This window comes from Wasmannia auropunctata, unplaced genomic scaffold, assembly GCF_000956235.1.
Source record: "Wasmannia auropunctata unplaced genomic scaffold, wasmannia.A_1.0 LD336038.1, whole genome shotgun sequence".
Lineage (NCBI taxonomy): Eukaryota > Metazoa > Arthropoda > Insecta > Hymenoptera > Formicidae > Wasmannia > Wasmannia auropunctata.
Genome location: NW_012026852.1, coordinates 861,365 through 882,824, shown reverse-complemented (window position 1 = coordinate 882,824; position 21,460 = coordinate 861,365). Strand labels below are relative to the sequence as shown.

At 41.7% G+C, this 21,460-nt stretch overlaps 1 protein-coding gene across 1 annotated transcript in view; it reads left to right on the top strand.

Annotated features, from left to right (window-relative positions):
• The first annotated feature begins 252 nt into the window (after window positions 1-252).
• LOC105452114 (tRNA dimethylallyltransferase, mitochondrial-like) overlaps window positions 253-21,460 on the top strand; it is a 43,956-nt gene continuing 22,748 nt past the window's right edge. The window contains exons 1-2 of the mRNA XM_011692969.1: window positions 253-421; window positions 11,530-11,753. Coding sequence (XP_011691271.1) covers window positions 331-421; window positions 11,530-11,753 — 315 coding nt within the window. The 5' untranslated portion in view covers window positions 253-330. The remainder of the gene's footprint in view (window positions 422-11,529; window positions 11,754-21,460) is intronic.

The window sequence follows — 21,460 nt, the reverse complement described above, 5'->3', positions numbered from 1 at the left end:
TCTCTCTGTTTCTCTCTTTCTCTTTCGCTGCAACGTCGACAACGACGACTACGACGATTACGTCGACGACGGGGAACGATGTGTGTGGGGGCGGTTCGCGCGTAAAATCGCACCGAGCGGAGGCGCTCAGTCGCGCGGGACACGTCGCGGGGTGCGGTTGCTTCGTCGTTGGTGTTCGTAACCGCGGTGGTATACGTACGTGCGTGCGTGCGTGCGTGCGTGCGTGCGTGCGTGCGAGGAGGGAAGGAGACGCCGTCCCTATCTGTGCCTTTCGCGCGGGGGTGATGTGGACGATGTGCGCGTGCCGATAACGATAAGGCCGCAGCAGGGATGTGCCTAGCGGGGGGCACTCGAGCCCTCCTGCTCCTGGCGCTCGTGCTGTGCCAGCGTGCCGGCGGCGTCGATGGCAAGAATGACAACTGTGAGTACGCACCTCGTGCCTCTTATCGATGTAACTCTGAGGGAGGCTCATATAATGTTAGACGAGGGATGGGGGTGCTGAAGCGCGACGGCTCAAACGCTTTTACATTTGTATGAGATGTTCGATAAAGCGTGTCTTTACGAATGACGTCTGTAGATCTAACGTGTTGGTATCGTAAATTGAATGTTTTAATACCGCGCGAGAGAATTTATCATCATATGTATGTATATAGATGTTTATTGTTATTGTAGATGTGTTCTAGCGCTGCAATTGTGGAGATCTTTGATTGATTGTATCAAACTGATGCATTTTATACTTCTACAGTTTCGGTTCATTTAAAATTTCTTTCCCAATTGTGCGTGATACAATCGGTCTAATCAATATTTACGCCTAGTTAAATGTATAAATGAAATAATAATTAAAGCAATAAAATGACGCAATAAATGAATCGTAATGATAAGATAGATACTGGAAACAGGAAAATTAAAATTATCATCGTCCTACACTTTAGAAACGGAAAAGTAAGATTTATCGTCGTCGTACACTCGTCCAAAACTATGTCATTTTACTGCAATCGACGATAAAAATGAATTAAATTATATCGGAGGAACAAGTTATCTATACATGTAATGTACTTATCAATGAACATGTAAATTATCCGGAAGTGATATTTAAAATGTTTGAGTTGGGATTACAATCAGGCTCACACTTTAATTTACACATTCTAGCCTCACATGTCGACGTTATCTCAAAATGCGCTTACACGACAGATTATATCCTCGGTCTAAACTTTTTATTTTTTACCCAAGATTAAAGTTACAGATACCATACATCTTTTGAACGTAAGCCGGTCTGAGAATATTATAGACCATAAGCCGGCTCCGGAGTATTTCATCAGCTCCTTTAAAATGGCCGCGACACAAAAGCGGAATATCCCCGTGGGACATCGCTCCGGTACATCCCCATCCATCGGTGTCGTTCGCCCTCTCGATATCGAGGCGAAGAATTCGAGATGGTATCTGAGAATTTATCATTGCTCTCGATAACCGCGGACAACGCGCGTCGCACAATAAAAATCGTCTCGTGCTATAAAATCGAACGAGAATTCGCGTCACGGATTATCGGCGTGCACGGCGCGCGATTTTGTGTGTGTGTGTGTGTGTGTGTGTGTGTGTGTGTGTGTGTGTATGTGAGAGAAAGAGAAAGGGAGGAAGAGAGAGAGAGGGACAGAGGAGAGACGCGCGGGTCAAGAGATATTCCTGTCACTGGTTCCGCTCGCTTTTCGGCATCGACGTATGCTAAAAACACGGTTTACGCGCGACGTACGACACGATCGTATCAGATTGCCCGGCGTTATCGGCGCACCACAAATCATGCATCTCCCTCTCTCTCGAATCCTCGAATTCCATTCGCCGTTTATCCATATGTAGAGCACCAAGAGCGATATTGGATTTAACTCGCGCGAGTTATATAATAAAACCGAGGTTACGTTTCCTATTAAGGGAAGCTCCTTAGCTTTTTTGGAAGCAAATGAAATATTACGGTCATTTCTTCTCAATGAACGAAGTAACCTGCGAATGAATTATTCGAATGGAAAAGTTTCGTTAAGTCAACAAATTTTTTTTCACCAAGTTGTTTCTCTCGCGTAATCGGGTAGACGGTATTATTTCCGTCCGTCTGTAAATGGGAGAAACAGGATTTCTCGTGGAATCCCTTTTGGAAACGGGGAATCGACCGTGTAAAATATCCTCTCCTTTTCCCCTCCCCCTCTTTCGCTCTTCTGTGTGTAAAATTTACTCTTTACGGTTTGTGTCTGCAACATTCTCGGTTGTGCGTTCTCGCAACGCCTGAAAACTTCATCCGCGACTTCCTGTATGCGCGACGCGGAAAGTGGGTTGCGCCCATATTCGTCGCGAGGAAGGAAAAGTTGTTCTAATGCATTAGGGACGCATGTGTCTCTCGCCGTTGCTCGCGCCGAGGCGCGCCGCACGGTTCCTAACTTGGGATTGGTAAGGTTTACGACACCGCGGCGGGAATCGATCCTATCGCGACGAGTACGCCGGCCAGCACGAACGTCCGCCGTATAGGTACGTTTGTCCGCGCGTATGAATAAGTCTCGTCGCGCGCCAGTGTCGGTTCACAATAAGGCTTTTAAGCCTTATTTACACCGTAAGATATTGACCAATTACAATCAATTATTCTCCTCATATATATGATTGGTTTTATTTCTTTTTTGGGGGGGGGGGATTGGGACTATTTCTTACTGCTTAAAATCCTTATTGTGGACCGACATTTATTGTGGATCGACACTCAAGGTCCATCTACAATGAAAATAGTAGGTCGTAAGCCGTAAGAGATTGACCAATCATAGTCGATTAGTTTTATCGACTATAATTGGTCAATTTCTTACGGCTTACTACTCACATAGTGTAGATGGACCTTCAGTCAAAGACTGCACGACTATATAGACGCAAAATTCCGTATTCCAAAAAATTATTCTGTATTCCAATTTGAAGACTAAAAGGAACTTCGAGATATTTAAATTAAAATATCCTTTTTCTGCATTAATTAATCCTATATTAGCTAGTAATAAAGGATCCAAAATGCAATAGGCGCGCCATGAAATGCGATAGTTCGATAGCACGTAGATACACGAGTCGAGCGATCTTTTCCTTTTATCGCCGTTAATTTAATAACTGAATTCAATATGAGATATTAACCAATTATTATATTAACATATTATACATATAACTATAGAGTACCTAATGGAACGGATTGGTTAACATAATGTGTTAATCTATTATGTAGTCGCATTAAAGCTAGATCTCTAATCGAGCAATTTTCATTTTTATGTTAGTAATAAGTTTGTAAATTAAGTACTACGAAATATAACATGAGCACACGGAAAAATTGCGGCTTTCTTCAATAAGAAATACGATTGGCGCCGTAAGCAGAAAGTACGACTTTAATTTTTACTACTTGAACCGGGATTCGTGGGGAAATGGGGTTGCGGATTTGAATTAAACGTCGCCATTTCCCGTTCATAAGTTTGTACTTCGCGAAAAGTCCGGGGGGAGGGGGGCTCGAGAGCTCTTTCTGAAACGTCGATACTTCGGGCGCGGCGACGCGGATTAAGTGCCATTTCTACGACGGCGGCGGGTCGCCGTGTCGCGAATTTTTACGACCGGGTCGCGATCCCCCCTGTGCAGGCTCGCGTATTCAAAACACGAGTATACCGTATACCATTTTAGTGGTCCGGCATATAATTTTGGGGCCATCCGCCCGCGACGAAGAATTTTTATGATCGCATCTCTCCTCCCTCCTCGTCCTTTTCCACGCGATTTCATTAGACGCGAATTTCCGGCGTCGCATCACGACCGAGATTTTAGCATTTCATAGCCAATAAAACCAGGTTCGATCGAACCTGCAGTGCGGAAAGCAATCGCGACCGTACGCGTAGTTACGGACGCGTTTCATAAACGTTGAAATATTTGTAAAGCACGCTGGAATATTCCTAATTATTTGGACGTGGACAATTAAATGCCACGACAATTGCGGATAAATGTCACGAATTTCGTAAAACTTTGCAGCATTTGACATTTCTACTATTTCACAGATTTTTATTTATAAGCTATTTTGTAGACAAAAAAATTATACACATTATTATCTTCATTAATATACATTAATAATAGAAGATATTCAATCTCTCGGATAACATCCGAGCAGATGCAGCGCATTAAAGCATCTTGTAAAATATTAAAAGAATACACTGTATTATTATTCAGTTATGGTATTATTTAGCGAATTAATATTTAGAAATTGTGTAAAAAAATCAAAGAAAAATTATTAAACTGTTTATATATCTTAATCATATCAGTGAATTTTTTCGACATGTATGATAAATCAGATTAATTATTTTAAAATTTATGTTCCATAATTTTTTAAATAAATATATATAAAAAATAAGCTTTAACTTTTGTAATTTGTATACCTTATAGATTTACTTTTTCTTCTTATTAATTTCAACTTATGTTGTATCTTGCTTTACTCACAGAAACATATATATAATGTATAAAATGTATGTGTGGTGTATGTGTGGATGTCCGCAATGCATTGAGCTCGGGTCCGTGGGTTTGCTAAGCTCAAATGACTGTGCGGATCAGTCATCCCTGCGGGAGAGGCGTGATAGGGGCCGGAGAATCGGTCGCGGCCCCGCAGGTAAACTTTTAAGCGAGCGTCCGCGTTTACACGTAACGATAGCATTGTTTCCGGGCTACCTCTCGCATCCCGGTGGATATAAAATTGCAGGGAAAACTTAGGCGGAGTGATGCTCGCGAGCTTTCGCGATGAAACGCCCGCGCGCAAACACGATGCTTCTTTCGCGTCAACGCGAACGAAAATTGAGGAAAGGGGGGGAAGAACACTTGCCGTGAGATGGGTTTAGATTTATTCGACTAGAAAGAGGGAGTAACTTTGCGTTGCGATGCGCACATGCAGGCTGCAAACTACCGTGCGGTGAAACAATTTCGATGAAAGTCCAAAGGCAATACCGTATTGGCGAACACGTGAATTTCAATATTAAATCCCTTGGATTTCCGTCAGTCAAAAGTCATTTGGAAATGATTTTTTACATCTCGCACTTCCCGAGGCACGGCTGGAAAATCGAGGTTCTCGTCTAATAAAAACATTTTTCCCCGGATTTCGCGTAAATTGACAACGTCCCGGTCGTTCCCGAGCTGAAAACTCGGCGTTAATTCTCTCATCGAGGGTACACGTCGTGAGGGGAAAGATTACGGGCAATTTCTAACGACGAGGGACACGGCAGACCGGTGACGTGGAATTTTTCGAGCATAAGTAAAAATTTGCATTCGTGCTTCGCTTTCGAGGAAGAAAATAGATGGAGGCCCGGCACGACCGTAAAAATGGCGACGCGACCTCCGCATCACGAGGGAGAGATACAGATAATATCGCGCGGGCTCTCGGCGTATTCGCGCGAGAAAACTTTCGCGATGTGCCGGGAGCTCCTCCAAGTGCTCGGAGCAAAGTGCTCGGAACTTAATATGATAGCGCTCGGTTGGCGCTCAGACGAGCCGTGGTGCGCTCGAAGAGAGTAATATTGATCGACGGAGCGGGCTTACATCGTGCCAGGAGGGAGCGAGAGAGAGAGAGAGAAAGAGAGAGAGGGAGCGAGAGAGAAAGGAAACCAGGCGCTGGCGAGGGGGTGGAGGGCGCACACCGGGTACAAGAGGGAGGGTCGCGTTGGATGGTGGCATACGAGAAGGGGTGGTTGCCAGAGGGTCGTAGGGCCGACGCGCACCATCGTGACCAAAGGGTCTCCTTCTCTCTCAACGTCATTTGTTTCTCTCTCTTTCTCTCTTTCCTCCCTCCCCTCTCTCTGTCTTCTTCTCTTTCTCCCTCTCATTCTCTTTCTCTTCCTCTCCCACACCCTCTCGTTTCGCTTCCCTGTCCCGCGGTCGCTCGTATAAGCTCTCCTCGCCCCCCCCCCCTCGCGGCCCGGCTCGTTTCGCACGCGACTTCACGTGAAATTCGAAACTTCGCGGTGACATTACACGGGACGCGATCCATCGGACGACGGATCGAAAATTGCGAATCGATATTTGCAACGCGCGAATGCGCTCCCCAAATGACCGCGTTCGTCGATCGTACACGATGAGCGTTATTTATCGCCGTTTATCGGGAAATACAGCGATGTTTAAAAAAAAAAAAAAAGAATTCTAGAGTTTACGCGAACGCGCGCGTATAAAGTACGCCACGCGAGATTAATTTCGCGTGCACGACGAATTTAACGAGTTTAACGACTGTATAAATCCAATAACAGACGATTATGCAAGAAAAAATTATTAAGAACGGGAACGCTCTTGCATTAAAGTTTTCACTGTACATCAAACTGCCGGCAGGACGAAGTTAGATTGCGGGGGATAACTTTAACTCCAAAGTGAGCAAAAATTGCAGTATCGTTTAATATCGGGAAAAGTTGATTGTTAGTTTCAGTATTGCGCTCTGTTCTGAAAAATTCCTGGTACTACTTGCCGATTTAATTCTTTTGCGCGTTATTAATTATCCTTAAAACAGTTTTTCAGTTTGATGTAAATGTATATCTGCTGCAATTTAATCTCATCTTATGTCAATATCTTTTTTAATGACAGACTCTTCGAGCCTTTTGAGTCGACCTTTTCTTAGCAAATATTTGAAGGGAGATTTAATTGCGAAGATATTTAACATCGGAGATTAAGCTCATCTCAACGAATTAAGTTTCAAGGGTGCACATAGATAACGGAATCTCTTTTCTTTGTCAATCTCAAGTCGAAATTGAATTTCTGCGTGTGCACTTCTTTCTCCCTTTCGGAGAACAGAGAGCGGAGAGTAATTATATTTATTATGCAGGCTGATTCTCTGAGCGTTTCAACAAACGATCTGCTCTCCGAAAGTTTCCTTAAATCGTCAGAGAAATTATTATAAATAACGAATAATTAATTTCGTCTTATTATTACCCTGTTCACGTCTTTTGTCCCAGTCATTTTCACGCGTCTAAAGGGTTAAATCTGAATCTAAATCTGTGAGTCATCCGATTGCGAGTGCGATTTGCGGTGCGGTCGCGACGATAGTAGTTCATTCATACGGATGGCAGGCAAGTGAAACTAGCGGAAGGATGCCAGACCGTTCCGTTTGACGATTGCGAGATGCAGCCGCGCGCACGTGGCGTTCCGACGAGATGCCGCCGATCGTCTCGCTTCGCCATACCTTATTTACACCAGCGTCCGCCGACGGAAATAGCGCGCCTTTATCTTCACGGGGAGAAGAATCTTTTTGAGAGAGAGAGAGACTCACTCCGAAAATGTTCTCGCCTCGGATGCGAACGGGTCCATCGGCAGCTGCGCGGGCAGGCGCACCGTGCGGAAAACTATCTTTCGTCGCGCGAGACGAGCGGAAACTTTTCAATCGAGTTTCTTGTTCGGGGCGGCGACGCCGCGTTTCCCCTCTCTCAATCTCACCGCCTTCGCGTAGCGGCCTCGTTACGAGCTTTTTATTTTCGTCCCTTCGTTCCTGAGGCTCGTCCAGCCGGAACGAATCGGCGGCACCGAAGAAATCTCGATCGCGGTGAAGCTCAACCGAGTCGAATAGACGCTCCTCACGCTTTTCCGAGCGCGGAATGCGCTTGCACAAATTGTTCCGTCTTTCACAAATTGTTCAAATTCGATCAAAATTCTATAACATCCAATATATAATTTAAGATATATGTTACCTAAAGTACAATACACGGCGAATTCTCTGACCATGCATTTATGAATTTCCGAGAGCGTGAATTATAAATAATTAATAAAAATAAAAAATTACTTTGCTTTAAAAACTTCATTTTAGCGAAAAAGATAATTCAGAATTTTACGTCATCGTTCGTTTCGGAGATGACAATGCAAATTTTCATTTCAAAATGGAATCGTAATTCAAGGCGGAAGATACGAAGATTGCGACCTCGGAATAATTCGTGAGATGTGACACGTTTTATCGAATTACTCACTGGGAGTAATCAAAACTGATTGTTCCTGAAATGGAATATAATGTCGGATAACTACGGTTAATTAATTATATTCTCCAAATAACTTTTTTTACGATATTTAAAACGCGGTAATTAAGTATTAGTATATCCAGTAATACAACTGTAGAAATTGGCAATCAAGCGTATATTCTGTGTCGCTTGATGAATAAATAAAACGGCGCGGAGAAATAGTATCATTTTGCGGACCCTGAACACTCTCAAATGCGACATTCAATGAATAAATATATCTAAAAAATAAGAAACGGAACAGAGTCGTCGTCATTAAGGAAATCTCGATTCTACGAATCCCAAGGGATACGAGATTGCTGTAAAGCGATTCGATTGAAGTGACAAATTAATCCTTCGGCGCTGATAAATTGCTATCAGCGCGCGTATGAAATTTCTTAAATAAAATAGCGCGGTGATAAAATCAGTTCTTCCAGAATTATCCGGATTACATTTCACAGAATGTAATCCGATATCCGGATGATAGAAAATTTGGCCGAATTCTTATCTCTCGTAGCGCGATGGACTATAGAGTTAATCGTGGCTGCATTTCGAGATCTAGTCGTCCCATTATCTCTCAACGGTGCGTGAATCAATCGGTTGCCAATCGGTTGAATAATTCGACCCGGTCCGTTTACTGGTCAGAGCGCGGCATTAAGCTGCGGCGCATTTAAACGGTTACACGAGTCGGCGAATCGGTTCTTCGATGAGGAACTGTAAATGATTAAGTGCAGCAGGACGCGCGTTCTTGATCGTTGCCCATTTGAATAGGCGCTTCCTATTGAGGAACGTAATCGCTTTTGAGCTGACCGAGCGTTGGTCGAGCGCTCTGATATACCTAAGCGTTTTCCATGGATCCGCCGGGAATAGAATGTTCCACCAAACACGACTGAAGTTGAGACTGTCTATATCAGGGATATATAACTTGGATTTATAAGGATCTTCACGAGAAGATATTAAAGAGATATGAAAGACGTCTCAAAGAGTTTACGTAAAACCGGCTATAATTCATTAATTGTATACTGGATGAAATATCTGTATTGTATTTAATTCTTTTCATAAAATTACGCCCCTAATGCAAGCTTAAGAAAATTCTATTTATTTTATTTTCAATTTTCCAAGGCATTTGTCGAAATCTTGTCGGAAATCTTGAGGGAGGAATTTAGATATTTTGCATACATATAAGTGAATCATCTTGCGTAAGAGAGAAGTTTGAGAGAACGGAACTTCTTGCTACAATAAAGTTACTTATTCGCTAAATTCGCTAAATCATGGTTGTCTGAGAAAATAGTTCTCTCTCTCTTTCTCTCATCGGATATCCTTACTGTTCCTACAAAATTTATGTTCCCTAAAAACTGATCCCGAACTCGACGAAGATTTGTGTACTTCGGTACTTGTTTTTCTGATCCCCAAGTCCGTTCGCGGATACCGAATTTAGTCCCTTTAAGACTCTAGTTTTGCCCTAGTGCACACAAAAGGTCCTTTGCGAATCTTGGAAGTTTCGAAACGTTAAAATTTTCCCCGTTGCCGCTTTTACCTGTCCCGGAATATCTCTGGACGACGGAAAGCGCCAGCTTACTTCAATATTAAGATAATGGCGATTTTGTGTTTCCTTTTGAAACGCTCGACTCGGCAGGATGGAATATACAAGTTGCAATTATCGGACGTATCTTCGATTCACCGCGCCGCTACGAAAATAGCCGATGTTCGTCGATAAGGAAGAGGTATCGCGACATCGGGTTCTCGATTCATGTGCGGACCGGGAGACGGTGCCAGAGGCTCAAGAGCCATCGACGTTGGCCTTCTCTATATCGTCGATTCGGAATGCCACCTGCGCGTGCCATAATACATTACTTAACGGCGAGTCACGTTTTTCCTGTTCACCCGCCTCACCCAGATGTGCAACGCAACGTACGTGTTCGACAAACGGGCGGCGCGCGACGGCGGCGGCGTGAGGAAGACTCGTAAAATTTCATACCGATGGCAGTAAAAGTTAACAGCTTGACGGAGTTGTTATTACATCAAGTCGCAGCTCGCATAGAATGTATTTCTACAATACATTTATACAATAAGCCGTGTTACATGTAACGCGATATGTGTTACGCCGACAGATGCATGTTGTGAAAAATGAGGATACAACCTGGCACGAGAAGATCTCGAGAGATGCGTTAAAATACAGTTAATGGAAAACACCTGCTTCCAAGGCAAATTTTTTCGAGTAGCCTAATACGGTCTAAGTGCATCTATACATATTTACAATTTTTTTCTGAATACACATAATGGCATTAATGACCGAACGATCGCATTAATAACACGCCCCATATTAACAGAGCACTCGACAGAATTCATCGCTTTCCGTCTATCTCGCAGTTACATCTTGCCGGTGGGGCGGCTAGTAAATTATTACTATGTAATTGATCGTGCGCGGTGCAATGCTCGCGCGCTGAATTTCCCGCGGTTGTTTATTTGCCGCACGCGCATTTGCACTCTCTCTCTCTCTCTCTACGCGACCGAAAATGCGGCGAGCTGGGTGATGCAACGACCGTTTTGCAGACTGCATTTCAGCCGGTGTGCGAGTAAACGCATGCGTCACGGGACCGCGGGTCTTGGGGAGTAAGTAATTTCGATGTTGCAGAGCCCAGCTGCAAAGGGATGGTAATGGGTTGGGGAAACAAGGGGAAAGAGGAAGAGACGAGAAGACGCGAGAGCGCGCAAAGTTCCAGAACTGCAACCTCTGTTACCTGTCCCGAAATATGTTACGGCATAATGTCGGGGAAACTACAGCGATCGCAATATCGCGTCCCTAGCCCGGGAGACGCACACAAAGTGCGTCTGTAACTTATTTCAACGCGAACTGCGTTGACTGCCGACTGTCGTGCATTCGTTATCATTCGTTTTAAATGCAAATCCGCAAATCTGCCGGCTGAAATCGCGCGCTGAGCATTGTGAGCTATTTGATACGAGGGGCGTCACAAGCGTGTCGTCCGCCGTGCAAAAGTGGAATTTTCAGCACTGACCTAGAAAAAAAAACGTAATTTTCATCTTCGTAAGCGCGGTTTTTTAAAGCGTGCGCGTAATGGAGCAAAAGTGCGATTGCATGTTTGTTTCATTCCATCGCGATGTAAAACGCGAAATATACTGCAGCCCGCCAAAAACGTCGACTTTCATTTTGTTCCCTTAATTTTCGAAATCATTGGATTGCGTTAATTTAATGCTGGTATTTTTTTCTGCCCTATATTTTCGTGTATACAAATTTGCGATAAGAAATGGTACTATTTTTCAGCAAAAGGTCTCTCTTGATTTCTGATATCTCGGAAATCATGGCATTATGTATATAACCTACAAACAGTCCCGTATATATTATCAATCTGTGCGATTTTTTTTTTTTTTACAAATACTGTGTTTCTCACCATTGACATAACTTAATCAATGCCGTCGCAGGACGTTTATCGTCGGCGATTATTTATGATGTATCGTACCCGTCCCAGTCAACGATAGCGAGTCAGATCGATTAACTCCGTTCCGTCTGTTTCCGCTTTTCTTACAGACCAGATGAGCGACGTCTGCAAGAAATACTTCCTGCGGGATCTCTACAGGAAGATAGACGGCGCCGTTCTTACCTCGCAAAATGAGAGGGAGCTCGATTGCGCCATTACTTTCCAGACTCACAGCATCCTCCAGCGGTTTATGCTCCGATTCGATCAGCTGCAGTTAGACTGCAACGACCATCTCTACATCTACGATGGCGCGCACGCGGTCGGCAGTTACAAGGTAAGTCGCCACTGTGATAACCACGCTTGTGTGTGTTTGTGTGTGTACTGAAGGATATTATCGAGAGCAGAGAGTGTGCTCGGCTCTATACGACCTTCGTGGCGAATTATCGCGATGGCCGCTTCGATAAGACATCTCACGTTTCCTTAATGATTTCGATCGCGAGGATAACGAACACGTATAAGGAGAAATAAATTCAGAAAAAATTAATGCGCAGAAAAGAGATGAAATTCTAAAGGGATTAAGATTGGCGTAGTTTCAGCGAATCGAGATTTCGATGTCGCGCAAAAATAGTCCCTGCGCATACCCATATTCGCAGCGATCGTGGAGATCGGAAAACTGACTTGCGACACATTTTCCCTGTGTCCGCCGCGCGATATCGCAAATTGAACGGGGGCGCGGAGATTATTTCGTTTTGAACCCTCCCCCCTCTCTCTCTCTCTCTCTCTGCTGCTGCCACATTATATTACATGGAGAGATTTAATTTACATTATTATATTATGATTATCGGAGGATACATTGCTGATTATTCAAAGGGTGCAAAACGCGCCGATACTGCAATTTGCGCAATAACCTCTCGCCCGCCGGCCGGGCTATATCGATGGTTAATGCGTGAATAAATATCCTCGGTCGCGGGGCTAAATTTTCGCGATGTTAATTCGCTTAACAAAGCGCGAAAAGTCAATTTGAGTAAAACGCGAGTAAACGAACGAGTCCCGGGCAGCTGCTGCTCCGCGACCGCGAGATCGCCTCGAGATCGGGCGGAATCGGGTCAAGGCGAGATCGAGATGATACGTCGCGATATCGCAAACAAAGTATATTCTTATGTAAAATAGACGAAAATCATTAATGCGCGCGGCCGTGACAGTCGTCCTGTCGAGATCCGGTTTTTCGATTAAGTCACCACCTCGAGGTTGTTTCACAACGCGAAATTGACGTGAGCCGGCCATTACGTACAGATCGAAATCTTTATTATTCTCTCAGTTAGCGAATACATGCTGTTTCTAGGAAAAAAAAACTAAGTAAATACAAGTATTGCAGAGTGTGTGCCACTTGAGTGTTAACAGAAACGAAAGTTAACTATGTAATTAATTCGCGCTGAAGCTTTCCCTAATGTAGATTTAATATGTTAATGAGCAAATTGTTTAACAATGGATATATTAAACGTTTAAACGACATACGTGCAAACGACGCAAGTACGCAGCACAAGGATATTATTTTTCAATTAATTCACGATGAATTTTACTGGCAAAGCAAGTTCTATGCAGGAGTTAATTATTAAGCTACTTAATGCTATATAGCACGAAAGTGTTTAAAGGATCAACTGGGAGCTATTAAAACGCGGCAATTTGCGCTGAAATTGCCGCGTGGCTCGTGTTTCAACTAGAAATTGCAGACGGTATTAAACGCGTTAATACACGGTGTCACACGAGTGTGGTCCCGCGGCCAATCAAGGTGAAAACAAAAATTCATGAATGGAACTATCACAAGTGGACCTGTTCAAAGATAATATCAACTTTTGTCTCTATCGCTACTTTTATCTCTATCTATTTGCCATGTATTATACGATATTTTTAGACGGTAATTATTTTCAGACATTTTCCCACCGGCGAGAAGCCTGTGTTTTACGTAATGTGCTCACTCTCGGCGAAACACGGGAAAAAAAATGTAGAGAGTGAAGGTTAACTACATGTGGAACCGCTTTTTATGTCTGTGAAAAATTTCTACCTTCCAGTAAACTAAATAAGCCAAATATGCAGAAAAAATTAATTTTATTGTGTGCTTTAAAAGAATAAAGCGGTTTTTTGAAGTACTGAGAACGTCGAGCTGTCAAAATAATAAATTTTGTGTTATTATTAAAGATGCTGAAGAAATGAATAATTATATATTTGTATTATCCGATTATATGATTATTTCTTAAGATTCGAATAGATATACTTTTATATGATTCGCAATTATACACTCAATGCACAAGACGAATTCTACCGCACTTCTTTTCTATTGGCAAGATACGAAGGGAGAACAATTTAAGAATTCCCATCCTCTCGGCCGTTTTCGATTAATTCGAAAACGGTGTAGCGCGAGACGGAGACATCAACGGTTGAGAAAAGCTCGGGCGGGTCGAACGGCTTTATTCAGCGAATCGGCCATTAACGAAAGATCGTGACTAATGTTGTACTCGCGTATACCGTTTACGGTTTGCCATGAGGATTTTTCTTGGGTTTCCCTAACGATCGGCGTGTGCAGCCGATGCACTTCTCGCGTGCATTCGACGCGGACCGACCTAATTGCCGTCATCGATCAAAGACGCCGCGCTAATTGCGAGAAGAACGATGTTATTTTCTACGTTCAGAATGACGCTGTTACGGGGAGAGAGTGTGTGAGAAAGAGAGAGGAGAGAGAAAGAGGAAGAGAGAGAAAGATCCTTCTCTTGGGTTCGCCTGTGAGGTTGAATTTTAATGTATTCCTATTATGCATTCCGAACATGGCCGGCGCGGGACACGGTAACGCAAACTTGCGCCATTAATCAAGATTCGTTTCTTGAGAGGAGAACGCGAACGGATTCAGTTCCTCCATTGTCTCGAGTTTTCTTTGATTTTTCGCAATCAAACCGAGATATACTTTCGAAGTGTGTTCATTAAATCACATACCTTTCATATAATATATTGTCCTTTTTTAGATAATAAAATACTTTGAAAAAAATGATGCTTTGTTCTATATCCAACGTGCCTTAAATCGCGAATAATAATTTCTTTCCGCGTCGACAGAAAAAAGAAATCGATTAAACGAAATGCCGATTATTGCAGCTTTTCACGCGCACTTTCACGACTCGAGTGGAATGTCGCGACGGTATATTTCCCCGAGCCGACCAACATTCCCTGAAAAATGAATTCATTTTTTACAGCTCACCTCCCTGTGCATCCCGTGGATGCGTATCCGAGCACGAGCTTGTTTATTTATTAAGCGCACTCAATTACGCTTCCACACCAGCCGTAAACAACGCCCTCATTCGCAGCCCGGCTGTAATACAGGGTGACTAAAATCACATGCAATTTGATCTCTATAAAAACTGCTTAAATAACATAACAAAGCATATACAGAAATTTACTTGATTATGCGCGATAAAAATAATTTTTATAAGAAATATTTTTAAACTGCTACTCACATTATTGATTCAAAAGTATCTGAAATTTTTACTCTTAATTGATTCAAGCATAATTGATTTATTACATGGATATCAAATTTTAAAATTGACATACGTTACTTTTAGACGATATATATATATATATATATTATCGTCAAATATGTAGAAATATTATCTAGGAATAAAAATACTTTGCTGTATTAAATTTGTCATTCATCATGTAATTTGGAGATCTGACATATATACTCGTATATTTATAGAAACCACATTAGGTAAGAAATAAATGATATACTACATAAATATTGATTGTATCTTAGCAGGGTGGTTTTTAGCCACCCTGTGTGTGTGTGCATTCGCCGCCGCGATATTCACGGTTTTCGAAGCGCAGAGAAGTACGGATCTCCGGCATAATTTACGAGGCACAATTTGCGAAAAACAAACGACACGGCAGCCGTGTTATAGTCAGCGGAATATCGTCCTAATTTAAATTACCTTCGGGTATACTTTTCGTCGTGTTATTACGCGGCGATACGCAAACGCGAACGCAACGCGAAGTTCCCTACGTTATATCTTCGTATATACGCACGTCGCTGCTACACGCGATGTGCATAGATACGCACGTGACAGAGGGCAGAAAGTCTGAGAGCAATACAATTTTACATAATGGTACTTTAATCTTTTTTATGACTTTCCTAATGGGCCATTAAGTATGCTTTTTTATTACGTTGCCCTCTCCTCTCATTTTCAAATATGCCGTCTTTGCTCTTTACGTCGAAAGGAGAGCGGAAAGACTTCTCTCGCCCCTTTGATGTATCTCTCTCTTTGTGAGACGCATCTCTTTTATCCCGAGGTACTGTTTTCTTCGGGCAAAGTGCTGTATTTTGGAAAATAAAATACACAGTATGTATATCGCCGTTCATAGGATACGTAATGCATTATTCATTCCTCAGACTGAAACTTTTAGCGGAAGTCATAAATGTAGCAAGTTGAATACGAATAAGAGTGTGAATGAAGAGTGAACTTCAAAAGTACCGAGCTAAGTTTGTTATTTTCTGTCGCACTATAGAAAAAAAACTTGTTAGTTTTAATTTCAGAATTTCTATTCTTGTGTGGATATATGGTAATTTTTCTTTCAATCCTGACAGAGCGGGATGGAAATTTTTCGCACCGAAAAAAAAAAAGATATTTTTAAAGATACGTGCGTTTCAATTGGGTAGATCCTACCAATTAATCCCAATGCCTTGAATATTCAATCTTTGCGTTCTGTGCTCGTGTTCCTCTGTTCTATGAGTAATAGTACGTTCTGCACATACGTGAAATGAACACGCAGAAAGAAGCGACGAAAGCCCTCGTCGCGTGAGAAATGCCTGGAGTTTTAATTTTCAAATTGCGTTGTTCCAATGCGACCGTTGTTAAGAGGACGACATTTTTAACAGGATCCGCTTATATTCTTTCCCTTGTATTCCCATCCTGCTGGATTAATTTGCGCCCTGGGACCCGGAAGCAGGCGGTAAAGTTCTAATTTCGTAACTTGTAATTAACTTGGCCCGCGAAGAGCTAACTTCGTTCGCGAAAAAAAGAGATGTGGTAGCTACGGAGTTGGCGGAAAAATCTGTTCTTTAATTGCTAATTCAAATAACGTAATTAACCCCTTATCGACGGATGAGAGTGGCACTTATTGTAGATTTTTCGCTTCTATCCTCAAGATAAGAGTCAAGAGTTTATGCGAGTTTATACATATAATTGGAGAAAAAAAATAAAAGATTGGATGCTTCTCGAGAGAATTTCGCAAAAAATCTGCGAAGTGCAATAATTGCAAAGCGAGCTGTTTCGTAACTCACTTTGCAATTAATAAAACTCATTAAGCTGTACGAATTATTAACAGTATCAAGATGTTATAACATCTTTTTCTTTCGGAGAAATACGTCCTATATATAACTATAGGGATGCCGAAAGCGAGAGACTAAGACAAGGACGAAGCGTTCTTGAATTATTGCCCTCAATGCCGAAAATTGTTCAGCGGATGTACTGGATTTCCGAAAACAGACGGCTTCAGCTATCGTCGTTTCACCTTTCGTCGAACTTGAGAGGTCGGTCGATGTGGCGATGAGTAGCGGAGAGGCGTGGTCGCGAGAGAGCGCGGGTTTCGCGGAAGCCGGAAGTTGTGACAATATCGCTTCAACGTGTCATTAGTTGTGAGCCGGCTCACGAGTGGCAGGCTCGGATGTTCGCGAGCGAAGTTACACCCCCTCCCCCCCTCTCCCCCGCCGACCGAGGCGGTAAGGCCTGGTCATTAACGGATGAACTTTGAAAGGCGGTCCCGTAAATCCCGCCAAAGCCTCCGGCCGCCGCAGACTCCCTGGTACACAGCCCTTGCAAATATCTCGAGATATTGATAATGGAGGCAGGAGATGATCCGCGGCATCTTCCATGTTTCAGCACGGAGGCGCCACTAAATACCATCCGCTAGATATGCGGGGTATTACGGAATGTTCCTCCCCTCCGCATGTACAGCTTTCAATTAATCCATAGGTACCTACGAGGCTCAGTGCCAACTTAATAAAGTAGAAATCCCCTGTTATTAATATATAAATCAATTACGTGTGATATCGCAAAGTGGGAATATCTTGTAAAATGAGAAAAATTTTTGCCAAGTGATAAACAAATTATCAACGGATACGCGATATCGAGAAGAAATGTAAATTTCTTAAAAATATTATACCTATTAATCTAATAACGACGCAGTTTTCAAGATATACGACAATGATTTTCCATGATTTCTCTAACAATCGTATAATGGAAGGATTATGGAAATAACTGAGCTGTAATTTTCCGTGCAAGCGCTGCAATATCTATGTTTTCCTCTTGTTAATGGAATGGAAAAACAAGATTCGCTGCTATTTCGAGCAGTGAACTGCTGATACGACTTAGATATGCGCAATTTTTATCGAAGTAATTATTGACGTAAATAATTTCGCAAGATTAGCGCATTACGTACATTGCAGTAGTGCAGCTGCGTTTTACTCCTTACGCAACAGCGTAGTTAAGTGCGCTTTCGTGTTATCGTTTGAAGGCAATTGTTATCCGAGTATCGGTACAAGTTTTTCCCACTGTCACTCGAAAATGTATCGTTGTATATTTTTTTCCTCAACATAATCGCAATGCGTACCACGATATGCATATCGACGCACACCATATGCATACGTGTTTCCGGCGGAAAAAATCGTTTTACCTCCGAAGCAAATTTGTTCTACCTCGTGCACGCGGCTTTTGCGGGGGCTTTTAGTTTTCGCGTTTGCTTCCACCGGCAGTGCCGGTAAGCCGCTGTTCTTCTTTTCGCTCTAACCTGACGGCTGTTGGCCCAGACAAAGGCTTAAGCTTGTAGTCACGTCGGATCCACGCTAACTTTTAGAGTGTCTTCAACAGCCATACATGCAATTTTCCATTTAGTTGTCAGGCGCAAACATGGTAGCTGCGGAAAATCTGCGTATTCTTACACGCTCGTGTATCTCCGCTTGCGCGAGTAAAATCTTTGAGTTAAAATTATGTATCTTTCAAATTGCCGAATTTAACATTATTAATTATTAATACATATGTAAAAATATATACAATTAAATCAAACTTAAAAAAGCGTCAAAAGAGCTACAATTTAAAATGTGCATTATTTGGAAATTTAATTCAATGAACAATAATATTCTTAAAATGTATAAATTTTATGTTAATTGTCAATTAACTTGTCATAATTTGGAAATTATAATAAAATGTTTACATAATTACTCATTCCTTTATTTTTATACGTTATGCGAGAAATCATATCATTATTACCTACATAATAATAAATTTTCAAATGTATCAAATTACAAATTACAATCCGACGTAACTACGAAATGTGAGATCGAACAGGCATAGATTCAGTGGAATGAAAAGAAGTCTTTCTATTCGGCGAATGGCAGCTGAAGAATTGTTCTTCTATCGTTTCGATTTTCACACGTCCGCGATTGCGCCGCGGTGCGAGTAATGATAACGTCGACTTGAACTTTCTTACGGCATGATATCGCCGCCGAGAATTTGTGCAGTGCTTACCGGGAAATTTCGCAAGTTCCCGGAAGCTGTGCAGCCTCGTCGAAACGTCAGGAAGGAGGACGAGTGAGAGAGAGAGACGAGGAAAGGGGGGAGATACTAACTAAGAGAGTTACCGTAAAGTGCTGCAGCGTTAACTTGACCGAATTTATGTTAGTTGCCGCCGTTCTGGTCGTAGAGCCGACCAGTTATGGCGCGCAATATTCTGAAGTATCATATAGCTTTTCGAAAAGCGCGCGGGATATAACAAGGAATGATACTCCGAATTGTCTGGATTTGCAACGAAAGATATATTATATATATATATGTAATTCACGGAAAATATCGTAATTTCTTGTTCCTCTGAATTTTGTAGATGTTTATATGTTCATACTTATATACGCAACGAGATAGATCGTGAAAAAAAGTAAAAGCTCGTTCGCGATATGCGATTCCAATAAATGATTAGTTTGGTTAGTAATAAAAGCGATGTTGGCTTTATCTCGTGCTTATCGCTACAGGATTACACGATATCGCCGAATCATGTAATCTGCGAAAATTCTACGTGACTGAACCCATAAATAATTTCATCTTTCATTCATGTTTTATCTGTCATATAAACCGTTATCGAATTCTTTCCACGTCAGTAAATATTTGAAGCCGAAATTCTACTTTGTAATTCGAATATGTCTGTATATCTGCACAAGTCTCATTTATTTATTTATCATGACGAATTACAATCGAGTTTTAACCAAAATTGCCGCAACGTATTTAAAATGTATTCAAACGCATTTAATTATGATATTAATTACAGCATAATTAAATTGTTTAATTTAACACAGTTCTTTTATGCGTTTATCTATCCAAATCGAGAAAGACTCTGTTTGCTGAGTAATTTTAACGAGTTTTAAAACACCCGCACTTTTTTTTCTGCATGCGCAATAAATCGTTACGAGCATTTTGCAACTGATAGAAATTTCAATACTATTATATAGACGACGATTTGAAAGCATTCGCGTGGAAATGAGAGATCGTACCATTCGCAAAATTCTCAGCATCGAATGCCTCAAAATGCCGACAGACATCTTCAAGTTTCATCACCTCGTGCATATTTTAGTCGCTTCCGCCTTTGCTTTATTTTTATCTCTTTATCGGAACAGCGCGCATTTGCTAGTATATCTGTTTTGCTTCCTTCCTACCTATGTCAAATGTGATATTATCTTCAAACTTTTGACATCAAATATCAGTGAATCTCTTTATTTTATCCATGTTTGATTTGTTACCTTGTCAAGGTGAAATATGTCAAGCTTCTTGACATATTTCTTAGTTTTAACTTCTTATTTTCCTACTTCCGACACAATTGATTTAAGAAAGAAACGCTTAATTTTATTCCCCAGTTGAAATCCATCTATTTTATAAATCTATGTTAAAAACGATATCTCACGAATTTAATTATACACGTATTACGGATTTTTATTTTATACATAATTAAATACATTGAATGTGATATAATTTATCAGACATGTCGTGTGCGCACGCGCGCGCGAAGCTTCTAATTAATGTTTCGTTCATCACCATCTGTCTTTTCTCGGAATATCGCATTATTTGATACGAAAATTATGTCGTTCCTTAACTAGTAATTAATTATCTCTCGTCGCGACACCGCGAGAGAATAAGACGTATCGAATTACTAATAAATGTACAAACCCAGGGAGCCATGTCGCGTTAATAAAGACTGAATTACGGCTGTTTCACGTTCGCAAAGTGAACTAAAGTAATGAAGAACATTAAGTCCTCTCGGTTTACCTTTTCAGTACGCAAGTAACGTATATACGTGACGCATCGCGTAATATTAAATTTCGCTCAAAGTTCACTTAAACATTAACTTCGTATGTGAACGTTAAAAATATCAGGAAAAAAAAAAAATAAAAGAAATATTAGTGAGTGTTAAAAATATCTTATCTTGTCCGCAGTGGATGTAACTGACTCTCTAATTCAAGGATATTTTTATTTCAAATGTGTTAATTAATTCCATTATCCTTGACTAATGTAAATTAAATTAATTAGTGTAAATTAACATTGTAAATAAACAGACATACATCAATTTTGATTAAATTTTGTCTAAATTTTAACTAATGTTACTGGAAAATGGTTGCCGCTCCATTGGTTCTACCACAATCGATTAATGGTACCTATTCAAAATCATGCCTACTTAACTTAAAAAAGAAAATGGGATTCCGCGAATATCGATCATCTCGGAAGAGCTACATCGCCGTTAGCCCGGATATTTATGCGGACCAATTTCTAGCGGATCGACGAGCCATTCGAAATGAGAGAGCTGCGCGCTCGCGATAAGATTCTCGCTGATTCGAGCTCCTCGCGCGAATTTACATCCGCGCTCCGAGAGAGTAGAACCGCGCGCCGCCGCCGCGCCACCACCACCACCATGGAAATATTCAGTTCAATCGTACGATCTGTAGGTCGATAAATCCGCCGTCGAGAG